This window comes from Lepidochelys olivacea, assembly GCF_965140295.1.
Source record: "Lepidochelys olivacea isolate rLepOli2 genome assembly, chromosome: 8".
NCBI classification, from domain to species: Eukaryota; Metazoa; Chordata; order Testudines; family Cheloniidae; genus Lepidochelys; species Lepidochelys olivacea.
In genome coordinates this window covers 45,022,401-45,044,599 of record NC_140418.1, presented here as the reverse complement: position 1 = coordinate 45,044,599, position 22,199 = coordinate 45,022,401, and the positions used below count along the sequence as shown (strand labels likewise).

The window sequence follows — 22,199 nt, the reverse complement described above, 5'->3', positions numbered from 1 at the left end:
AGAGGAGCATTCCACTCAGAGACGTGCACATCTAACCATCCTTCACGGAAGCTACTGTTTTGTCGCTGTGGGAGGGGAAACCTCTGAGGAGTTTTCATGAACAACTACCCCTTCCCCTTGAAGCTGGTGCAAATGCTTCCCTTTGCCCCAGCGAACGGACACGCAGGCAGTCCCCATATCCTAGCGCCATGGCTCCAAAGGCAGGTCCTGGGGCCTGGAAGCACACTGTGCGCAGACCTTTAGTTGCGCTGCTCTGTAGGCGGTTAGGGTGAGGCTTTCCACATGAACAGCTATTCACGTGGAAAACGAGCAAGAAATCCAGCTTCTTGCAATGGACTCATGTACGTGAAGGAAGTGTTTGAATCCTGGAGTACGTCCAAGCCTTTCGGATATCATGCAAACACAGTCAACATCTCCCTGGTTCTCCCTTTGCTGGGTGAACAGACATTGCTCATAATTTGTCATTTGACTGAGAATTATTTTTGCTTCTTTAAAAGAAGGGCTTGGGGGAGAGGGAATTGGATGGCCAGGAAAGATTAGTGTATCTTAGAACTAAATTACATCTAGATTTCCCTTGGACTTCACTCAAAGGATGGAAAGAACTATGGCAGCTCCTACATTCACAACTACTCAAAACACACTGAGATGCATGCAAAATGTCCTAATTCAATCAGCTTGAAGAAATTATTCTTGGGAAGAGGAAGGTAGTTCACATTGTCCTTCAGTTCAGCACCTTGGACAGTTCCCTGTGGACTCAGAACTTGCCTGTAGCTAAGTGGAACGGATGGCATGGGTTGTTATTCCCCCCCCCCCCCTTGTAAACATTCTTTTAGTTCCAATGAGCAAGGTGATCATTTGATTATCAATCAAAACTGCATAGGTATAAAAACGTGGTAACACCCCACCCCATTGGTCAGACAGCAGGATCGAACTGGAAGACCATGAATGTCTGGTGTGCATGGTCTCCATTTCTACATCTAATTGGTTGGGAAGCAGCATTTGCCACAGGCACTGTTTAATCATATTCTCATTCCTTGCATGTTATGGCAAGGGAATATGAGTTATTCAGGTAAGAAAGCCTCTTCCAGCCAAAATAACCTGGAAGTACAGAATCTCCCAGGTATGTCATTGGAAGTCCACCAGCTGAGCAATTCCTCTTCTGTGACATAGCTTTGGCCACTACCAGGTACCATATTCTTTCTGAATAAGGAGGAACTCTATTTCCATTCACCAGAGGACTTCCATTCTGCTTTGGCTCAGAAATCCAGTTCATTTGCACCATACCAACAGGAATGAAGTCCTCAAGCACGCACACCCACACACCATCTACTTGGGAGGTATCACTACCAAAGGCTGGCCTCGTTTGGGTCTCCACATGAGGACCTGGGCATCGTTGGCGTTGGGTTTCACTAGGGCGTTTGGTGGGATGGGTTCCATTCGGCTCAGAATCCGGGGCTGCTCCTGCTGAGTCCTTCCCACTAGTCGTGCTCGCTGCCCCAGGAGCTGCAAGGGATCCACTTCAATGTCCACGCGCATCCTCCACTTTATAGTCTGCAGGATGATCTTCTCCTTGGTGGTCATGTTCATGGCTACTAGCCACGTGGTAAAGCTTTGATCCCTCTTAATCCTGGTCAGCAATGGTACATTGCTGTCACTCACAGGGACAGCCCACGTCACACTGGGGTAAAAATTGTCATTCATACTGACTGAGAACCGGGAGACCTTGTTAGTGGGCCCAACCAAGGTCACCGTTTCCGTAGTGTTCCCATACCAGGGGTAGCTCACACCATCAGAGTCACTGATGGCTTTTACTCTCCCTTCTCGCAAGTCAGGAAGTTCCCAGCTGGACCTACGGAATGAAAACGAAAGAACCAGGTTATAAACGAAGCTGCACCAACAACTACTGGGTAGTTCCTGTAGTCTACAGCAGGGTGGGCTGATTTAAATCAAAGCAATTTAAAATCACTGATTTTAATCATGATTTAAATCAGCAAGCAGGAAACCTGGATTTTCCTACATTTTAATTGTTTTGCAATTATACAGCTTAACTTACATTTATGCAGATTATTTTTTACATTTTCATGATGTTAGAAAATGGTGGATAATGCATTTCTTATTTACCAGATGATTAATTTTGTGCTTAGTGTCAAATTCTGTTGAGACAGGAATTTGAATGCAATTAAAAATGCAAAAAACCCATAGCATTTAAATTTTTTAAATTAGTGAAATAAAACTACCTTAAATGTGTTGGATATACATGAAAAAAAGTTTATCAAAACAAGGTTTGCATTTAGAACTGATTTATTAACGCAAGGAAGTATTATTTGTAGTTAGTAAATGAAATTGATTGTTTCCTATCACTGTGTCTTTCAAGATATCAGATCCCGACAGATCTCATCCTCTCAGACCTAGTTTTTATTAATAGACTGGAAGAGGAAAACAAGCTTTCCTGCTTTTTCATCTTCCTACTGGTTTTTAACTCTGAATGAACTAATCGTTGAACTAAACTAGTTAAATACACTGAAATGAAGAAAACATTCTCTCTGCACCTGCAGAATAAACTATTTTCTGGTTATAGGTGCTTAGCTCGTGATTTCTATCAATTCAGTGATTTGACTTTCTTGAAAATTTTGGCAGTAAACATATACTGCTTATGTTTTTAAATGTAATTTATATTATTTTAATCAATTAAATTTAGACCTTAACATATGCTGTCATAATTTCACATAAGATTTCTATAAATAAATCTGTATTTAGTTTAAATTAAAAAATCCATTTTTTAAAAAAGCCATTAATTTTTATCCACCCTGGTCTACAGGGGCATTATTAAAGACAAGAAGCTCCACGCTAACACTCACAGGATGAAATGTTTAGCTGGAGAGAGAAGAAGAAAACAGATAAGAGGATAACAATTTAGTACTTGTGATCCTGCTGAATGAGTCATTGCTGCATCATCAAAATTGCTCAGGACACTCTAGGTAACATAGGACAAGCTGAACAACTCAGTCAGATCCCAGCTAGTACTTATCTAGCATCTCGATCAAAAAATCCTACCCTGCTTTTCAAATGAGTGACCAATTCCTCACAGCATGCTGGTGACAGAGACGGTCAGGCTCAGGTTTTCAAGGCCGACTAGTGAGATTTAGCCACACAAATATTCATGTTAGTCACAGATTTCAAGGCCAGAAGGAGCCATCAGATCACCTAGTCCAGTAGTGCTCAACCTGCAGCCCAAACAGCACACAGCTGCAGCCTATGTGACATCCTCAGGGCCACACAGGTTGTATATATACACATTGTGTGGATGCAGTCCACATAACACATAGAGAGCTCCATATGTGACCCACAATGGTAAACCGGTTGAGAACCACAGACCTAGTATGACCTCCAGCATATCACAGGCCACCCATCCCCACCCAGCACCACTCACTAAATCCAACAACCAAAATGAGACCAAAGTATTACAGCCCACAGGAGACCGGGGTATTATGTGCCACAGGCATAAAACAGGAGGGACCGAGGTGCACCAGGACCTGAGGCCCCCGCAACAGCAGGGAAATGAGGAAGTGAGATAGACCCAGATAATCCTGGCAGGCAACCCACATGCTGGAAAGGAAGGTGAAACCCCCCCAAGGTCGCTGCCAATCTGACCTGGGGGGAAATTCCTTCCCAACCCCACACATGGTGATCAGTTAGACCCTGAACACATGAGAAAGAACCAGCCAGCCAAGCACCTGAGACAGAGAATGCTCGGGACCACCTCAGAGCCCTGCCCTCCCCGCCCAGTGTCCCATATCTGGCCATGGCAGCACTGACGGTTCAGAGGGAGATGATAAACGAAAACTCCCACCCCTGAATATACTGGGGGGGTTGGGGTGGGGGTCGCACGGGGGAGAGAATCCCTTCCTAACCCCTGCAGGTAGGCAGCTGAAACCCTGAAGCATGCTCTTCAGAAATATAAGACACATACTGGAAGCGAGCCCCAGGGCTTCTGAGCCTTGCTCCCTACCACCACAACCAACCCTGTCATACAACCACAATCAAGAATCTGTTCCGCTCTCTCCTAAAACTAATTAACTTTGATTGGGAGGCTGCTCCAGAACCTCACTCTCTGGTAGTTAGACACCTTCTCATTTCCAGTCTGAATTTGTTCATGGCTGGTTTATACCCATTTGTAGTTGTGCCAATATTTTCCTTTAGCTTAAATAGCTCTTCACCCTCCCTGGTATTTACCCCCTGATGTAGTTACATAGAGCAATCAGATCCCCTCTCAGCCTTCTGTTTGCTAGGCTGAACAAGCCAGGCTCTTCCAGTTCCTCCCTAAGACAAGCCCTCCGCTCCCCTGATCATCTTAGTAGCTCTTCTCTGCACTTGTTCCAGTCTGAATTCATCTTTCTAGAACATGGGTGATCACAACTGTACAGGGTACTTCAAATGAGGTCTTACCAATACTTTGTTCAATGGCATGAACACCTCTCTATCTCTACTGGAAATGCCTTGTCTCATACAGCCTAGGATGTCACTGGCCTTTTTCACAGCCACATCATTAAAGGTGGCTAATTAATAGCCCAGTGATCAACCCACACACCCAGGTCTCTCTCCTCTGTTGCTTCCAACTGATGAGCCCCAGCTTGTAGCAGAAATTCTTATTATTAGACCCCCAGTGTATGACCTTGCACTTTGAACTACTGAATTTTCATCCCATTTCTGTCACTCCAGCCTTCGAGATCAACCAGATCTTCCTGTACAGTACTACTCTGTATTGACAAAGCCTCTCAATTGTGTACCATCAGCAAATTTCATTAACGCACTCTTACTTTTTCTAGCAAACTTCACTAGTAACCTCCCTCCAGTCTGATAATTCACCAGTCAGCACAACCCATTGCCTTCTCCCCTTTAGCCAGTTCCTTAGCCGCTTAACAATTCTGTACTGATCCCCATCTTCCCTAACTTAACTAGTAATTTCCAGTGTGGCACAGTGTCAAATGCTTTACTGAAGTCCACGTATATTAGATCTACTGCACTTCCCCTATCTAAAAAAAGTGTTTTTTTCAAAGAAACAAATCAGGTTAGTCTGGCATGATCTACCTTTGGTAAACCCCTGTTGCATGATATCCCCCATACCTGTTGCATTACATCCCCCTTTAATTTAATGTTAATAGGAACTGTGTGGCTAAATCCCCTAGTAGGCTTTGAAAACCGCAACTTAAGTGATCGTGACCCAAATGACAAGTGATAAGATAAGTGACCCAAGACCAGACAACAAGTCAACAGCAAAGCTATTTCCTGGAGTCCAGTTATTTGCCTTAGCCACAAGAACCTCCTCCCCTATGCACTAACGTGAGCACGAAGAGAAGGTCCTTCAGCTCGGGAGCCATTTCCCCACTGCAGGGAGCAATCAAGTGCCTCCTACAAGTACAAGTTCAAATTCTTGGTTTCTTTGCAGATTCAGAATCATTGTGGACGGAGGTCTTTGCTTTGCCAACCCAGCTGTAAATTAATTCAACTGCAGTCTAACTGGTTGGGCAAATTTCACTTCCAAGTCCGTTAGGTAGCGCTCTCCCTCATCGGCTCTCTTCTGGGGAAAGTGGCCTTTTCTACCTGCCAGAGTTGCCACTCATCCACTCCATTAACAGCATAATCCGGGAAGCAGTTGCCAGAGTTCTGAGGCTGGGTAGGGAATATTTTCCTTGTACTACCGTGAGAACCAAATCCCTGCAAAGCATCCTGGGAGAACAGTCCAGATCAGATCTTGCTGGAGTTAAGGTAGCAGAACTCTGAGGGGTATCCAGAAGAAGAGAATTATTCTGCGCCTATTTGGAGATCCAGGATAGTTTAGATTTTGCAAAATGCCCCATAACAAGACCAAGTACCGGATCTCTCATCCTCCTTCTGAAGTTGCCAGAAATAGAATTTTTTTTTCCCCTCTTTTTAGTTTTCTGAATTAATTTATTCTGATTTTTAAAAGCTGTTCCCTGCACCAGGCAAACACACAGCCATCAATCATTTTGTTACTGCCCCGTCTTAGATCAGGTAAGCACACTGGACACTGAAGGGTCTTTGCTCTGAAAGGTTAGCATTATCAATGCAAGGTACCAAGAAAGGGGAAGGGGGTCAGAAGAGGGTACAAATACAAGTGCACTTGGCTTTTATTGAAGTCTGTTGTTAATTCAGAGCTTTTGCCTGTAACAGTTGTGAGGCCAACAGCTGCCTACAACTGCATCTCCTGGCAAGTGACAGCTGGGCTACAGTTTCCTGAGATGTCGATAAAATCAATTCTCTCTGACATTCCCATAGACTCACGAGTCAGTGCAAAAACTACTCACGAAAGCTCATGCTCAAATAAATTGGTTAGTCTCTAAGGTGCCACAAGTACTCCTTTTCTTTTTGCGAATACAGACTAACACGGCTGCTACTCTGATACTCTGACCTGTTAATTGAATGCAAGGATTTGGGTCATGCATTCACTTGCTAAAGCAGCAGGCAGGCAGGCAGCACTCCAGAGACGCAAAGCTGCTCTTCCCTTTCCCCTTGAGTTGTTCTTTTTCCTCGCACAGCTCAGTGGCACAGAGCCCACCATGCCACACCCAAACGTGGTACCACTGAACAACCCAGGATCCAAGCCTGCAGAGCGCGCCAGGCAGGAACATTCTCCAACTGCTGAGCCAGAATTCAAGAGCAAAATACTTTTACATCTTGCTTCTTTTCTGGCATTTTAGATAAAGGTGACTTTTTACAAAAGTTGGCACTTTTAAAATAACAAACGAAAACTTTGAAAGGCACCAGATTACACGGTGTGTTTTCCTCAGGGCAGGCACAGAATCATAGAATATCACGGTTGGAAGGGACCTCAGGAGGTCATCTAGTCCAACCCCTTGCTCAAGGCACTCCAAACCCTCCAAGGGTTTTACTTCCATCCATTCAAATTGCAGAGATGCACAGAATTTCGGGCCAAGAGAAACCACTGTAATCATCTCATCTGACCTCCTGCATACCACAGATCACAGAACGTCAACCCCCTTCTGTAAGTAACCTGTACTCTACTTAGCTAATAACTTAGGGATGAACTAGAGCTCATTGTTTAGAATGGCATCCAAATTCAATGTAAAGTCTCCAAGTGGTGACCAATTTCCCACCTCCCCCGTAAGCTGTTCCAGACATGCTAAACAGTTGCATTCTATTCACAGTCTGAATTTTTCCTAACATCAGATTCTAGACACTACATCTTGTTACAAGTTGGCATCTTCCTACGTAGGTCTAACCTTGATAAAGTCACCTCTTCACCTTCTTTTTGATAGGCTACGTAGCTTGTGCTCTGTTGTAATAACTGGGCCTACAAAATTACCCTAACTGTGAGCTCAACTGTGAAAAGTAAATGAAAGTCCATCAAATGTCACAATAACCTATTAACAACAAATGCTGATGGGAAAAGGTGTAAAAAACACAGAGTGAATTAGCCCAAACAAAAAGGCCCACTGATCTAACTCAAGGGCTGCGCTAAGATCACGCTTTGTAAACAAGAAAAGTGCTGAACCAGAAAACAGTGAACCAAAGTTGGTATGTTGGAAACTAGGCCTAACTGGTGGACAAAATAAGGAGAGGAGAGGCTATTCCACCCATCACTGCCCTTTGGAGGTACTCAAAAGAGAGACTGGGGGTGGGGGGGTGGGAGAGAAACTGTCCCTGTAACACCAGCTGGAAGCTGAAAATAGGGGACAGAACAAGATTCATTATCAGGGTTGCCACCTTCTTCTGGGACCCTGAACCTTCTTCATGTTAATCCTGAAAGGTGCCCTGACCAGACCAGGCCAGAGAGAAGGGAGCCAGGTGACATTTCCACCTCCACTGGCTCTGGCTAAATCCCGAATATCATCCCCTACTCCTCGAGTATGTCCTCTTCCTTCACCATATTAATTCTTCTCTTCCTAATCTTTCTAACTTCAAATGTCTTTCTAACGTCTAATAAGAATCTGGCTTAGCCAGTCAAGACTGCATATTTTGCAGCCCTGCTGTGAGCCTGTGACCAGAAAGAGCAGCTAAATGCAATGTCTAAACAGCCTTATGCTGGTAGGAGTTTGCCAGGTCTCGGTGCTGCTGATCAGACCATGTGCTGGGCCTGGGTTTCTCCAGCAGTGAGGTTGCAAGTGAAAGTTAACACCAGAGACAGCAGCTGCATTTTCTGTCTTTGCTGTTCTTTCCTCTCCCCTTTTGTGTGTCTTTGTCTTGTCTTCATGCTAATCCCCAGAGCCAAATGCAAGTGCCCTGACTCCTGCCCCACTGAAAAAGCAGCACCTGCTTCCGTAGGCACCTCCTCTCCACCGCATGGAATTTCTTGCAGTGGCAGGGCAGGCTTTGGTCCTTGGTGTAAAGAAGGGGAATAGAAAGAGGGAGCCAGACTGTTCTAGCCTGTGAGACAACAAGAGAGGCTGCTTTCCACAGGCAAGCCATCAATTCTGCCAGAGCTCACTGTCAGTATCACCCCCGCCCCCGAGCTGCTGCTAATGGCAGTCTGAGAAACCATCCCTGGAGTCACCGCTCCCGTGGGGCAGTCTGCATAGTTGCTCAAAAGACAGCTCAGCAAAGGAAGCACCTCTTCAGGGACAGCTTTTATTTATACATCTGATGAAGTGGGTTCTAGCCCACGAAAGCTTATGCCCATAAATTTGGTAGTCTCTAAGGTGCCACAAGGATGCCTCGGGTTTGTTTGTTTGTTTGTTTTTTGCTGATACAGACTAACACTGCTACCACTGAAACCTTTTATTTAGGGTTATCCTAGATCTCACAAAACAAAGACCAGCTCCCTGTTCCCTACTCCCATGACATGCACTCTGCCCAGTCATCTAAGATGCCTTGGGCAGACCCCTGTGCAAACAGTTTCAACTGCGCCTTGAGTTTGGATCTGAACCCACATCTCCAGAGGTGACAGGTGAACAGTCCACGCACCGCTGTGCATGTGCACACTCACACTTGTCACTCACCAGATCACACCATCATTAACTAACTCCCTAGTCACCTGTTGATCTCACACCCTGATCAGAAATCAATGTATTTCGGGAGGTGCCATCACACAGCACACACGGTGCACACTGCAAGAATCAAATCTGAATCAAGTCGTCACTGCAAAGAAATCAACGCCAATCCCTGCCTGTTTTCACAGCGCCCAACGAATGCGTTTTTAGCTCTTTACAGACCTTTAGGGGAGGGGAGAAATGTTTCCAGAAAGAATTGATGACCTCATTGTATCGCAGAGAAATCCCTCAACCAGTGCAGGGCAAGTTCAGCACATTTCCCAGTTGCAGAGCAATTATTTAAACATGGCCAGAGTGATGACTCAGCAGGACTCATTCCAGTGCATTGCAGCAACTGTGTCTAAACCAGCAGCTCCTACTCCCCAAAGGAGGGTGGGGAGAGGGACAGGGAGAGACAGCACCCTCTACATGCCACTTACAAGTTCCCTGAAAATTCACAAAATGAAAGCGTAGGCACTGGCTATATCCATCACCATTGAAAAATCTTTTTTTGTCAAGAGGAAGGATAGCCTTGTGGTCAAAACACTCAACTAGGACCTTGGGCAAATCACTCTGGCCCCAATCCCTCAAATCAAGGTTGCCTGGACAAGCTTAATTCAGCCCCCTTGTGATATGCATTAAGATACAGTCATTAATTGCATGAAGACATGCAAGTGTTTCCACAGGACCCCTGCCTTATTCAGTGTACAGGACGGATGTCCTCTTGGGAGCAACAGGGTGGTGTCGTGAATAAAGCTGTTGTTTGTAGGACCCCTACCTCATTTGCTACAGAACCTAGAAAATGAGACGCAGGTACGTACAGGAAGAAAATGGATGGTTATTGCAATTAATTGTCACCCAGGGAAGATGGGTTCTATCCCTGCCTCTGCCACAAATTTCCTATGGGATGCTGGGCAAGTCACTTAGACCAAAATGTTCACCGATGGTCACTACTTGATCTAACCTGTTGCTCATTTTCTGAGCACTCAACTGAAGCCTGATTTTCAGACGTGCTGAGTGTGAACAAATGGAATTCAAGTCAATGGGGCAGATCCTCAGCTCATGTAAACTGTCCTGGTTCTATGGAGCTCAGCCAATGCAGGCTGTCCTACCCCCCATGAAGCGAAGATAGTCACAGCAACTGAGGGTCTGCTACTAGCTTGCACCAAAAGTTCACTAGTGCACTTTAACTCTGCCACAGTTAGCAACAGTGCGGGTGCCAAGCCTGGATAAGAGAGGAGGGTTCTGCAGTTGGGTTTGTGACCCACTCAGATAAAACCTTACCGCACCAAAAATAGTTAAGTTAAACCAAAATCTGAGGATGGTAGGTGCAGCTGGAACTCAAAACCCAAGTAGGACAGAACTCAGTGGCAGCTGAAAGGAAGCCGAGAGCTCAAGACATTGAATCCTGACAACCAAATCTGAAACAAGAGGAGGTACATGGAATGTGTGTACTTTATACAGTACGGGAAAGCTAGCACAGGTTACATGAGACATGAAAAAATACCCTCTGAATGTACTTGGCCTCAGTGAGACAAGATGGGCAAGGAATGGCAAGCTGGCGTCAGGCGGTGCTACAATCTCACATGGGGAAGGCCAAAGAAGAACTGGCAGAGGAGAGTGAGAGAGGATACTGAATGTGGTGGCATCACCTGGGCAGAAATGCCACAACTAGCGAGTGACCATAATCAGGGGGGAACTGGACTGCATGGTGTGTCAGCGGCACAGCAGTGACAAAGATCTAAGGTAAGTAAGTGCACTTTGATCTACCTCACTCTGAAACATGAGTAGGTAGCTTAATGTGCAGTAGCAGGACCCACACAGCCAGTTACTGGACAGCTAGCACATGGCAGATTTACGCCCAGGTTACCATGCGCAAACTCTTTGTCTAGACAAGTCCCCCAAATCCCCTAGGGACTTGGCTATTGCTATGGACTATACATAGAAGATTCTCAAATACTATGGTGATGGGCAACAACAGAAAACCTTTCCATCTACACAGAAAACTTACCAGTATTACTATACCAGTATAATTATACTGCTATAGCTTCCCATATGGATTCTCTTATGTGGAATAACAGATTTTCAGTTTTGCTTATGTTATATAATAATCCTAGTAAATTTCCCCATGTAGACAAGATCTTAGACAGATGAAAGATAGTATGTGAGTGTCTCAAAATCTAGGGCAATGGAGGCCATATAAGTAACTTAGCTAATGAGATCCAGTAAGAGAGGCTTTTATTAGCATGCTTTTCACAGAACACGCCCTAGCCCACACTCACATGCTCTGTTTCACTTTGCAATAAGGAGGAATCAGACTAGGTATCAAGAACTAAACTTATAAGGAAAAAAAAATCCCATGTAACTCCCATTTGCAAATAGCATTACTGTATACTTCTGCATTTGTATCCTTCATAGTAAGCTCCCTGCAGAAACAAAACCAAGCTGTATTTTATAAAAGGGGGACTTAGAACCCTGAAAGAATGGTGAAACTCTTCGCGTCAAAAAACAGAACAAAAATGTAAAAGAAAACAAGGGAATTCAAACACAAAATACTGCATTTAAAATAATGGTATGACCCAAGTGGAGAAAAGGAAGGAATTACTCCAGATGATAATACCTAGCTCTTTTCCTCCATAGACCCTATAACACTTCACAATCTCCACAATCTGCATCCAAGTGTCACAATCTCCCTTTTACAGGACACAGAGAGGAGAGTGACTTGCCCATGGTCGCAGAGCAGTGGCAGACAGCCCAGGTTTCCCAAGTGCAGTGCTCTATCCACTAGGAAACACTGCCTTCCATTATGTACCCAAACAATGGATATAACATGGTCAGATGCTTCCCTCTTCACCCCAACACATACACTTTGATGTTTGCTTTTAATACAGCTACACATTGAAGCAAGCCAAAGCTAGCAGGCGCTCTTATATTTGAACCTCCTGCATTCTGGTTTACACCCAAACTCAGACCTGGTCTATGCTGCAAAGTTAGGTTGACGTAAGCTACCTCTCATCAACCTAGTTGTGCAGGTGTCTACATTTGTGCGTGTCTCCCGCCAATGCAAGTGCCTCATCATGGCGACGCAGTAACACGGCCATGTACTGATGCTGACGCAATGCGAATGTAGACGCTGCGTAACCTGCGTTGACCCTAACAGTCCTCCAGCAGCTGTCCCACAATGCTTGACAATGACTGCTCTGGTCATAATTGTGAGCTCCACTGCCCAGCAGTCATGGAGACCAGAGGCCACCCTTCCTTGTTTAAAAACCTCATGAATTTTTGCAATGCCTTTCCTGGATTGCCCAGCTTGGCGAGCACACCCAGCTCTGGCCTGGAACAGACAGGAGGTATTGGATCTCCTGGGCCTGTGAGGAGAAGAGGATGTGCAGGCACAGCCCCAGATCAGCCAAAGAAACATGGACCTCTATGAGCAGATTGCACAGGGGAAGCAGGCAAAGGAGAACAGGGACTGGCAGCAGTGACCATAAGAACGGCCAGACTGGGTCCGACCGATGGACCATCTAACCCAGTGTCCCGTAGCCAGTAACCGAGGCTCCCGAGGGAACGAACTGAACAGGCAATTTCATGCAGTCCCGCTTCTGGCAAAGCGAAGGAAACACGTCAGGCATATCAGAAGGCAACAGTCAGTCCAAGGCCGAGCCACAAACCTGCCACTTTTACATCAAGCTTCATGCGTTGCAGGGACTGCCCCCACCAGCCCACAGAGCAGACCTGACACCTCCAAGGACCCTGAGACACACACCCCTGCCATGAACAGCAAGGACAAGGAGGTGGAAGGTGGACACGTGACTGAGGGAGGGGGCAGCTATGCTGCGAGCCAGGACCTGTTTGAATCTCCGCTGCAGTCCCGGCAGTCGAGCATGGACGAGCCCGATACAGGGGAAGAAGCCTCAGGAAAGTGTGTAAATACATTTATCATTACTGATGGCTCCCAACCCCAGCGGAACAGGACACAGCTAATGACTTTTTATTAATTTACTTGTACTAGTAAGAAGTCGCAATACGACCTGTAGACTTGGGGAGGGAGGGGGGGGAAGAAGGCTGTGCAGAGCAGTTTGTTTATGTACAGGGGGAAGTCCCTTGACTCCTCCTAAGAGATCTTGATGAAACCCTCATGGAGGTCCTCTGCAATCCTCTCACAAAACTTTCTTGAGAGAGCAGCCTAGTTTCTTCCTTGGCAGGAGGACACTTTCCCATGCCACTCCACAATAATTTCAGCAGACACCACTCTAGTAAACAGGCTAGCAGCCTACAGGCCCAGGCAGCTTTAGAACACCAGCAGCAGCTGTGTTCTCTGTTTCTCTGAACCCAGGAAGCTGAATAGCAAATACCATCTCCTCAGCCACCCCGGACCCTGAATGGGGCATAATAATAAGCAAAAACTTCCTCCGCCAAACCCGTAACCGGAGGCTGCAGCTGTGCCAGGGCAGGCTCAGCCTTCCCTGAGCTATTATACCTGCCACCCATAGGAGAGGGAGATGCACCAGGACACAACGGGGAAGTACCACAAGTAGCACAGATGCTGCAGACTCCAGTGGACCTAAAGGTTCGACAATCACAGTCTCGCCTCCCTTTGCAGCCAGCGGAGAACTCCATTGCATCACCTCCCTACAGCTTCCACCAACACTTCACAGGGCATCAAGGGTCGCATCCCCACCCCTACTGTTCTGCACCAGGGGACAGTAAGGACAACCCAGCTTCACGTACATTGACCAGTGAGAGCCATGGTTCCTGTACGTGTAGCCGAAATGAACTGAAATGAACACGAATGTTCTTTCACCTTGTTTGGTTCTTTTCCTTTATTTCCAAAGTCTTTACTGTATTTGTTCTTTAATTGTATACAGTGTCTATGCACTGGTTTTGGTACACAATAAAAATCTATTTCTGAGAATGTAATTCATGTTTATTTCACAAACTATGATTCCCAATGCCTAGTATTACTGAAAGTGCCCAGCTATTTGATACTATACAGAACTCATTGGATCAGTGACAAACAGTGCAATAATTATAAAAGTACAGCACGTACCACAACATTAGCAGGTGCATTAGCAAAGAGTATTATAATCCCAAATTTGCACCAAGCACCACATAATTCCTAACAGCCCTCGAAACACAGACAGGACCAGGTGAAGCATAGTGCACCACACTGCACTACTGGGACTGACTGTTAAAATGCTCTTTCAAAGCCTCCCTTGGCCAAACAGCTCTGTGCTGAGCTTTTGAATACCCTTTGCATCTGGCTCTTCAAACTCAGCAGACAGCTGCGCCACCTCGGCTCTCCACCCTGGCAGCAACTTTCCCCCCTTAGCTTCACAGATAACATGCAGAACACAGCACGCAGCTAGAACCATGGGGATGTTCTTTTCTCTGAGAACCAATCTTGTGAGTAACCACCATCAGCATCCCTTCGATCTACCAGAAGAGCACTCAACTATCATTCTGCATCTGCTGAGCCAGTAGCTGAATCTTCGCTTGGTGCTGTTGAGGCGGTTGATGTATGGCTTCATGAGCCAGAGGAGCAAGGGGTAGGCTGGGTCCTCCAGGTTCACTACTGGCATTTCAGCACTGCCAGTGATAAATCTGTCAGTCAGGAAAGAAAGTCCCTGCTTGCAGCTTTCCAAACAGTCCTGTGTTCTTAAAGGTACAAGCATCATGCACCTTCCCAGACCAACCAACTCTGAAGTCGGTGAAGCATCTCCAGTGATCCACCAATACTTGCATGACCATAGAAAAGTAGCCTCTCTGTTGGTGTACTCTGTGCCAAAGTGGACTCGTGCCAAAATAGATATGTGTGTGCTATCTCCCCACTGCAGTTCAGGAACCACATTGCGGCAAATCCATCCACTATGATTCTGCACGTTGCCGACAGTCACAGTCCTGCATAGCAGGAGACGATTAATGGCCCTGCACACTTGCATGACAATGGCCCCCAGAGTGGATTTCCCAACTCCAAACTGAATTCTGCTAACTGGCAGCAATCTGGCGTTGCAAACTTCCACAGTGTGAGCACCTCTTGCTTCTCAATTGTCAGCGAAGCCCAGCTTGACAAAGCCCTGGCTGGGATGATTTAGTTGGTGTTGGTCCTGCTTTGAACAGGGGGTTGCACTAGATGACCTCCTGAAGTCTCTTCCAACCCTAATCTTCTGTAGTTCATTCTGGTGTCCCTGCGCTGGAGGGCTGAGGCAAGCTGGACACACAGATCCAGGAATGTGACCTTCTACACCCAAAAGTTCTACAGCCACCACTCGTCCTCCCAAACCTACATCGTGACGTGAACCCACCAGTCAGTGCTCGGCTGTCAGGCCCAGAAGGAGCTCTCCCAGTCGGCAGCTTCTCTATGAACACCACCATCCATCTTCAATTGGTTTTTGCTATATCCCACAGCAAACGTCATTTCCCCTCTGCTGCAGTCCTTCTTGCTCTGCAGATTCCAGAGGAACACGCGTCCTGTATTTAAAACACTCATGACAATAGTGCAGAGCTGTGCAGGCTCCATGCTTCTGCCAGTGAATATTTGTAGGATTTTTAAAAAAGGGGCAAAAATTGTGGGATAGGGATGCCATTATGGGAAGGAGAAAGTTGCATGATGGGAATTGACCCCTCCCTCCCAGTCACTGCTGCACGACTCATTTTTGCCTCACCATGCAGTGCAAAAAATCTCCCAGAAGACAGCGTGCGGGAAATTGACAAGTTGCACACTGGTATACCGACCCAGGGTGCACTGCGCTGTGCACTGACAAGCATTCCTACTGCGTACACACAGCACTGAGGCAAAGAGGTGTGTACATATGCACACAAGCTGAATACCAGCGGTGGTGCTTTACGTCGACGTAATTTACATCAACCAAAGTTTGCAGTGTACACATGGCCTCAGAGACTACAGCAATGCACATTACAGAAAACCCCAAAATACAGAGAACTTCAGATTGAGGGGGGTGGGGGGTGGTTGGGGGGTTTTTTTTTTTTGGTCCCTTAATAAAATCTGTTTCAAGGAGCAGCTTGATTTTTCTGTACATTTTCCTTGTGTAGGAAGCACTCGGAACTTTATAATGTAGAGCCACACACAGAAAGCCTGATTCTTTATTGCCCTACATATCATGTCCTCATTTCACTCCGGCAAAGCAAGCATAAAACCCTACCATTTCTTTACTGGGAAGCATTTTACAGCCATTTTGTGCAGGAGTAAGCAGAAGCACGAGGTACACAGCATAAGACAACAAGGCTCCTAACAATGAAGCATGCAATGTTCAGACAGCCGAGGCACGACCTCTACCCAGCAATACAGTCCACGTTCACTCAATTGCACACACAGCAATTATAAATTCATGTCCATTTGCACATGCAATGCACCCAGATGCCAATGCAGTGAGTATACTACAAGTCCATAAAATACACATCGCCTTTTTTAGGCTGTGGAAAACAAGACTCCAACACAACAAGCTAAGCACATGGCTCCATTTTTCAGCACTCTCCCAAGTCATCAGCACATACTCATTAGCCTGGAAAAAGTAGGTTTTTAATGATGCAGAACACGAACACAAATATTCCTTTTTTAAAAAAAAAAGATAGAATTCATCTACTATAAAAAGCCCCCTCTACGTTCCCACAACCCAGCTGCCAGCATCTAGAGAAGGACATACTAGCCAGAGGACAGCCAGAGCAGAGTCATCAACTGATAAGAAACTGGAGCCTCCTACAAGTGCCAACAACTTCTGATAAAACACTAAGTCCACCTCCGGTTTTAAAAAGCACTCAGATGGTGCAGTCTTTCTATAGCCTTTGACTCGAATTCCTGAAGCATGACTAGTATTACATTTAAGCACCCAGCAGACTAGAACCAAAACCTACAAGGCACCTTGGCTTCATTTTAATTGGTTAACCTTTGAACACTTGGATTGATTCAAGATAGCTCTCAGGGACTCGGTTATGGATCTGGTTCGTGAATCACTGGGTGAAGTTTTCTGCCTGTGTTATGCAAGAGATTATCATAACAGCCCCGTTTGGCTTTAACATCTATTAATCCAGAGGACCTTTACAAGCCCACTACATAGAAGTTTTAAGACAAACCTTGCAAGCCACGTCTCACATTCAAAAAGGAATTGTTCCTCACCAGCTGTGTATTGCGCAGAGACTGTTTGTATTCATTTAACAGCTAAAACAAACAAAACACCTAATCCACTTCCTGCCCTAAAATGAAATTCAGAGGACAAAACCATAGGCAATCTCAGCTCCTGTCGACTACACCAAGCAGTCAAGACCACATCTCCTGCTTGGGGTTGCATCAGTAAGAGGCTGCTCGTTAAGACGGAAGAGGATCTGTGCAGCATAATAGCACCATACAGCAGCGCACATTTGTGATTAGGAAGGCCCGAAGATTAAAGGGTATTACTGACACTAGTACAGGGCTCTTCATTCTCTGTAAGAGAATGCCCTCAAGCCTTTTCCAACAGTTCTTTCAGTAGGGTTTTATGCAATGTGCCTAATTTAGTAACATTACGCTAGTAGTACAGTCGTTCCCTATGATAACTGGGTGTCAGCATAGTGATTAGGTGGGTATCAGCAGAGCCTGCCAGCTCCCAGCCAGGACACGCACACAATGACAATTCCACAAAGCACTCAGAGGAATGTGGATCTTTCAGCTCTCTCTGGTTCCACAGGAGGTACTCACCAGGGTGACATTTGTCAATGAACACTACAAACAAAACAGAATGGGACACCCGGATGCTCTGCATTCATGGGGAGGCAGGAAATCCCAGCATTAACAGGAAGACTTCCCGCACAACTCCCTTCCACGCAAGCAGGCAGAGAGAATCCGAACCCGCCTTAGCATTCCCAGGCAACAGGCAGGGAAGCAGTTTTGCTCACCCCTATTCTACCAAGTTGAGCTGCAACACACACACACACCCAGAGCAATAAATGGCTGGCAGGATTCCCACTGTCCTTGCAATGTTCATAGCTTAGCGCTTTCTCTCCTTGCATGCTCTTAAAGTGACAGAACCCTTCCCTTCTAGTGCTAGGGTGCAGAGTGGGAAATGGGGGGGGGATGTGGGATGGGCTGTAGGTGTCCTGTACATGCCCAGGCCACTGTAGGTGCTGTAAGCGATGGGGAGAACGAGTGGGGGGAAGGGGGATTGGAAGGACAAAGGAATGTGGAGGGGGTGGGATAACTGCAGTCCTTTACATGCTCAGGTCACTGTAGGTGTTGTAGGGAGTGAGACTGGGGGTGAGAGTCTTTTACACAACCAAGTTGCTGTAGGTGTTACAGGTTGTGGGGTGCATGGCGGGTATCAGGCAGATGTGGGGGTGCAGAGGGATGCAGGGGTTCCTTACATGCCCAGGTCACCATAGGTATTGTAGAACTCCGTGTGTGGGGGTAGGGGTGCAGGAGGTTCCGTGTGTGGGGGTAGGAGTGCAGGGGGATATGGGGGTATTGGGGGATGCAGGGAGTACCGGGGGTTCCCTTACATGCCCAGGTCGCTGGAGGTGTTGTAGAACTCCATGTGGTTGGGGGGGTGGGGGATGCAGAGTGGGGGGTATCGGGGTGCAGGGCAGGATGTGGGCGTGCCGGGGGTCCCTTTCATTGCCTGGTTGCTATAGGTGTTGTAGAACTCCATGTGGTTGTGGGGGGGGGGGGAGCTGGGCACGATGTGGGGGTGCAGGGAAGGATGTGGAGGTGCTGAGGGTCCCTTACATGCCCAGGTCGCTGTAGGCATTGTAGAACTCCATGTGGTTGCGGGGGGGAGGGAGGGAGGAAGGGATGCAGGGCAGGATGGGGGGGTGCCGGGGGTCCCTTACATGCCCAGGTCGCTGGAGGTGTTGTAGAACTCCATGTGGTTGCGGGGCGGGGGGGTGCCGAGCGGGGGGAGGGGTACCGGGCAGGTTGGGGGGGTGCAGGGCAGGATTGGGGGGTGCCGGGGGTCCCTTACATGCCCAGGTCGCTGGAGGTGTTGTAGAACTCCATGTGGTTGCGGGGGGGGGGGGGTGCCGAGCGGGGGGAGGGGTACCGGGCAGGTTGGGGGGTGCAGGGCAGGATCGGGGGGTGCCGGGGGTCCCTTACATGCCCAGGTCGCTGGAGGTGTTGTAGAACTCCATGTGGTTGCGGGGGGGGGGGTGCCGAGCGGGGGGAGGGGTACCGGGCAGGATGGGGGGGTGCAGGGCAGGATCGGGGGGTGCCGGGGGTCCCTTACATGCCCAGGTCGCTGGAGGTGTTGTAGAACTCCATGTGGTTGCGGGGGGGGGGGTGCCGAGCGGGGGGAGGGGTACCGGGCAGGATGTGGGGGTGCAGGGCAGGATGGGGGGGTGCCGGGGGTCCCTTACATGCCCAGGTCGCTGTAGGTGTTGTAGAACTCCATGTGGTTGCAGGGAGGGGGTGCCGAGCGGGGGGAGGGGTACCGGGCAGGATGGGGGGATGCAGGGCAGGATGGGGGGGTGCCGGGGGTCCCTTACATGCCCAGGTCGCTGGAGGTGTTGTAGAACTCCATGTGGTTGCGGGGGGGGGGGGGTGCCGAGCGGGGGGAGGGGTACCGGGCAGGATGGGGGGGTGCAGGGCAGGATCGGGGGGTGCCGGGGGTCCCTTACATGCCCAGGTCGCTGTAGGTGTTGTAGAACTCCATGTGGTTGCGGGGGGGGGGGTCGAGCGGGGGGAGGGGTACCGGGCAGGATGGGGGGGGTGCAGGGCAGGATCGGGGGGTGCCGGGGGTCCCTTACATGCCCAGGTCGCTGTAGGTGTTGTAGAACTCCATGTGGTTGCGGGGGGGGGGGTGCCGAGCGGGGGGAGGGGTACCGGGCAGGATGTGGGGGTGCAGGGCAGGATGGGGGGGTGCTGGGGGTCCCTTACATGCCCAGGTCGCTGGAGGTGTTGTAGAACTCCATGTGGTTGCGGGGGGGGGGGTGCCGAGCGGGGGGAGGGGTACCGGGCAGGTTGGGGGGTGCAGGGCAGGATCGGGGGGTGCCGGGGGTCCCTTACATGCCCAGGTCGCTGGAGGTGTTGTAGAACTCCATGTGGTTGCGGGGGGGGGGTGCCGAGCGGGGGGAGGGGTACCGGGCAGGATGTGGGGGTGCAGGGCAGGATCGGGGGGTGCCGGGGGTCCCTTACATGCCCAGGTCGCTGTAGGTGTTGTAGAACTCCATGTGGTTGCGGGGGGGGGTGCCGAGTGGGGGGAGGGGTACCGGGCAGGATGTGGGGGTGCAGGGCAGGATGGGGGGGTGCCGGGGGTCCCTTACATGCCCAGGTCGCTGTAGGTGTTGTAGAACTCCATGTGGTTGCAGGCCTGCACCCAGCCCACCACCCAGGTGTGGCGGCGCGGGATGGGCGGCATGGTGCCCCGGGCGGCGGCGCGGAAGTAGGGCGTGCGGTAGCGCAGCACGACGGGCGAGCTCTCCTCGATGGCGGTGGCGCCCGGCTCGATGGTGGCGGACACGTCGCTCAGGACGATGCTGTCGCGCCGCACGCGCGCCTTGCACGCGACGCTCTGCAGGCAGCCCATGGCCCTAGGCGGGCCCCGGCCCGGCTCCCCGCGGCCGCTGCTCCGGGCTGGGCGGGGGCGCAGCGCCGCCGCCGCCGGCCGCCCCCGCCCGGCCGCGCATCGCAGCCTGGCCCGGCCGCTCACCTGCGACGCCGCCGCCGCCGGGGATGATCGGCGGAGCGGGCGCGGTTCGCGGCGCCGCGCGGGTCCCTCGCCGGCTGCCGTCCGCCCCCCCCCCCCCGCCGCACGCGGCGCCGGCTCGGCCGGGGGCGGGGAACCGCGGGGCACGTGCGCGGGCGGGGGCAGGGGCACGGAGGGGCTCAGGTGGACGGCAGGGGCTCGAATGGGGGTACGGTGGGGCTCGGGGGCTGGGGCATAGGTGTTCACATGGGGGGCAGGGGTACAGAGGGGTTTGAGTGGGGGTGGGGGGATAGAGTTGAGGGGGGCGGGGGGAAGAGGCAGGGGCTCACATGGGGCAGGGGTGCAGAGGGGTTCAGATGGGGCACACAGGTAGAGAGGGGCTCATGTGGGGACCGGGGCTTACAGTGGGGTCTGGGGTTGAGAGGCTCAGGTGGAAGTCCCAGGCAATGACAGAAGTAGAGGGGGACAGGCAGGCAGGGACTTGCATGGTAGTGGGCCCATGGCAGGGGTGAGGCAGAGTCCCCAGGGTGCAGGGGTTCACGCGACAGGGTGGGGCTTTGGCCAAGGGATAGCTCAGGGCACATGCACAGTGTTCAGGAAGGGGGCTGGGCCAGTGTGTATGCATGGCTCCTGTGGTGCCTCACACAGCGTGGGGCGGGGAGAGGGAGTAGTTCATATGTGGTGTGTCGGGGGGGGGGGGAAGGGGTGTGTCAGGGCACACGTGCAGTGCCTCACATTGAGGGTGTGGGTGGGTGGTTACGCCTCAGGTGTCTGTGACTGAATGCACCCCTGTATTCACACCCTACCTACTAATGTGACAATCTTTGTGCAAATTATGCCATGTGAGGTATCATTTGAAAACTAACAACTCACTGGACCATAATATCATGATGAAATGTGCAGTAACAGTAAAGCTGTGAACATTATCTGAAATCATGGCTAAATTGTGTTTACCAGACAAGTCTGGGGAGGGTGTAAACTAGTTTCTTAAAGACAAAGGTCAAGATGACACTGTTAGCCAAGTTTCAGAGTAGCAGCCGTGTTAGTCTGTATTTGCAAAAAGAAAAGGAGTACTTGTGGCACCTTAGAGACTAACAAATTTATTTGAGTATAAGCTTTTGTGAGCTCACGAAACTTATGCTCAAATAAATTTGTTAGTCTCTAAGGTGCCACAAGTACTTCTTTTCTTTTTACTGTTAGCCAGGTATCATTAACGCTTATGGGCCATCACCTGTCAAGTGGCCATTCTTTGGCAAGGAAGACAGGTCGATCAACATTGGACCTTTTTCACCAGGAGACTCTAACCTCAACCTCACAGCAGGAAAGAACTTTATCTAGGGGTAACGTAACACTCAGGAAAATGCATTTCAAAGGCAGACTGGACTATAAAAGTGAGAGTCAGGATAAAAACTTCCCAAGCTCTCTTTTCCTAACTCTCTCTCTTTCACCTGAAGACAAAAGAAACAGCCTATGGACTTTGAGAGAAGATCCTGACCTGAAACTTGGAGAGCTCTGTTGCTGGAAGCTACAACAACAAAGCATTTGTAAGGCACCCAAAGTT

At 49.2% G+C, this 22,199-nt stretch overlaps 1 protein-coding gene across 2 annotated transcripts; it reads right to left on the bottom strand.

Moving 5' to 3' along the window:
* Positions 1-896: 896 nt before the first annotated feature.
* On the bottom strand, positions 897-20,522 carry FAM78B (family with sequence similarity 78 member B). Of its 2 annotated transcripts, none has more exons than XM_084638016.1 (2): positions 20,256-20,522; positions 897-1,849 (listed from the first exon to the last, which is right to left on the bottom strand). In XM_084638016.1, exons 1-2 carry the CDS (start codon positions 20,516-20,518, stop codon positions 1,327-1,329), a joined length of 786 nt encoding a protein of 261 aa, XP_084494142.1. In that variant the 5' UTR covers positions 20,519-20,522; the 3' UTR covers positions 897-1,326. The 2 variants fall into 2 exon arrangements, with proteins under 2 accessions (XP_084494142.1, XP_084494143.1); XM_084638017.1 differs by lacking the exon at positions 20,256-20,522 and adding an exon at positions 18,498-18,504.
* Positions 20,523-22,199: the final 1,677 nt, after the last annotated feature.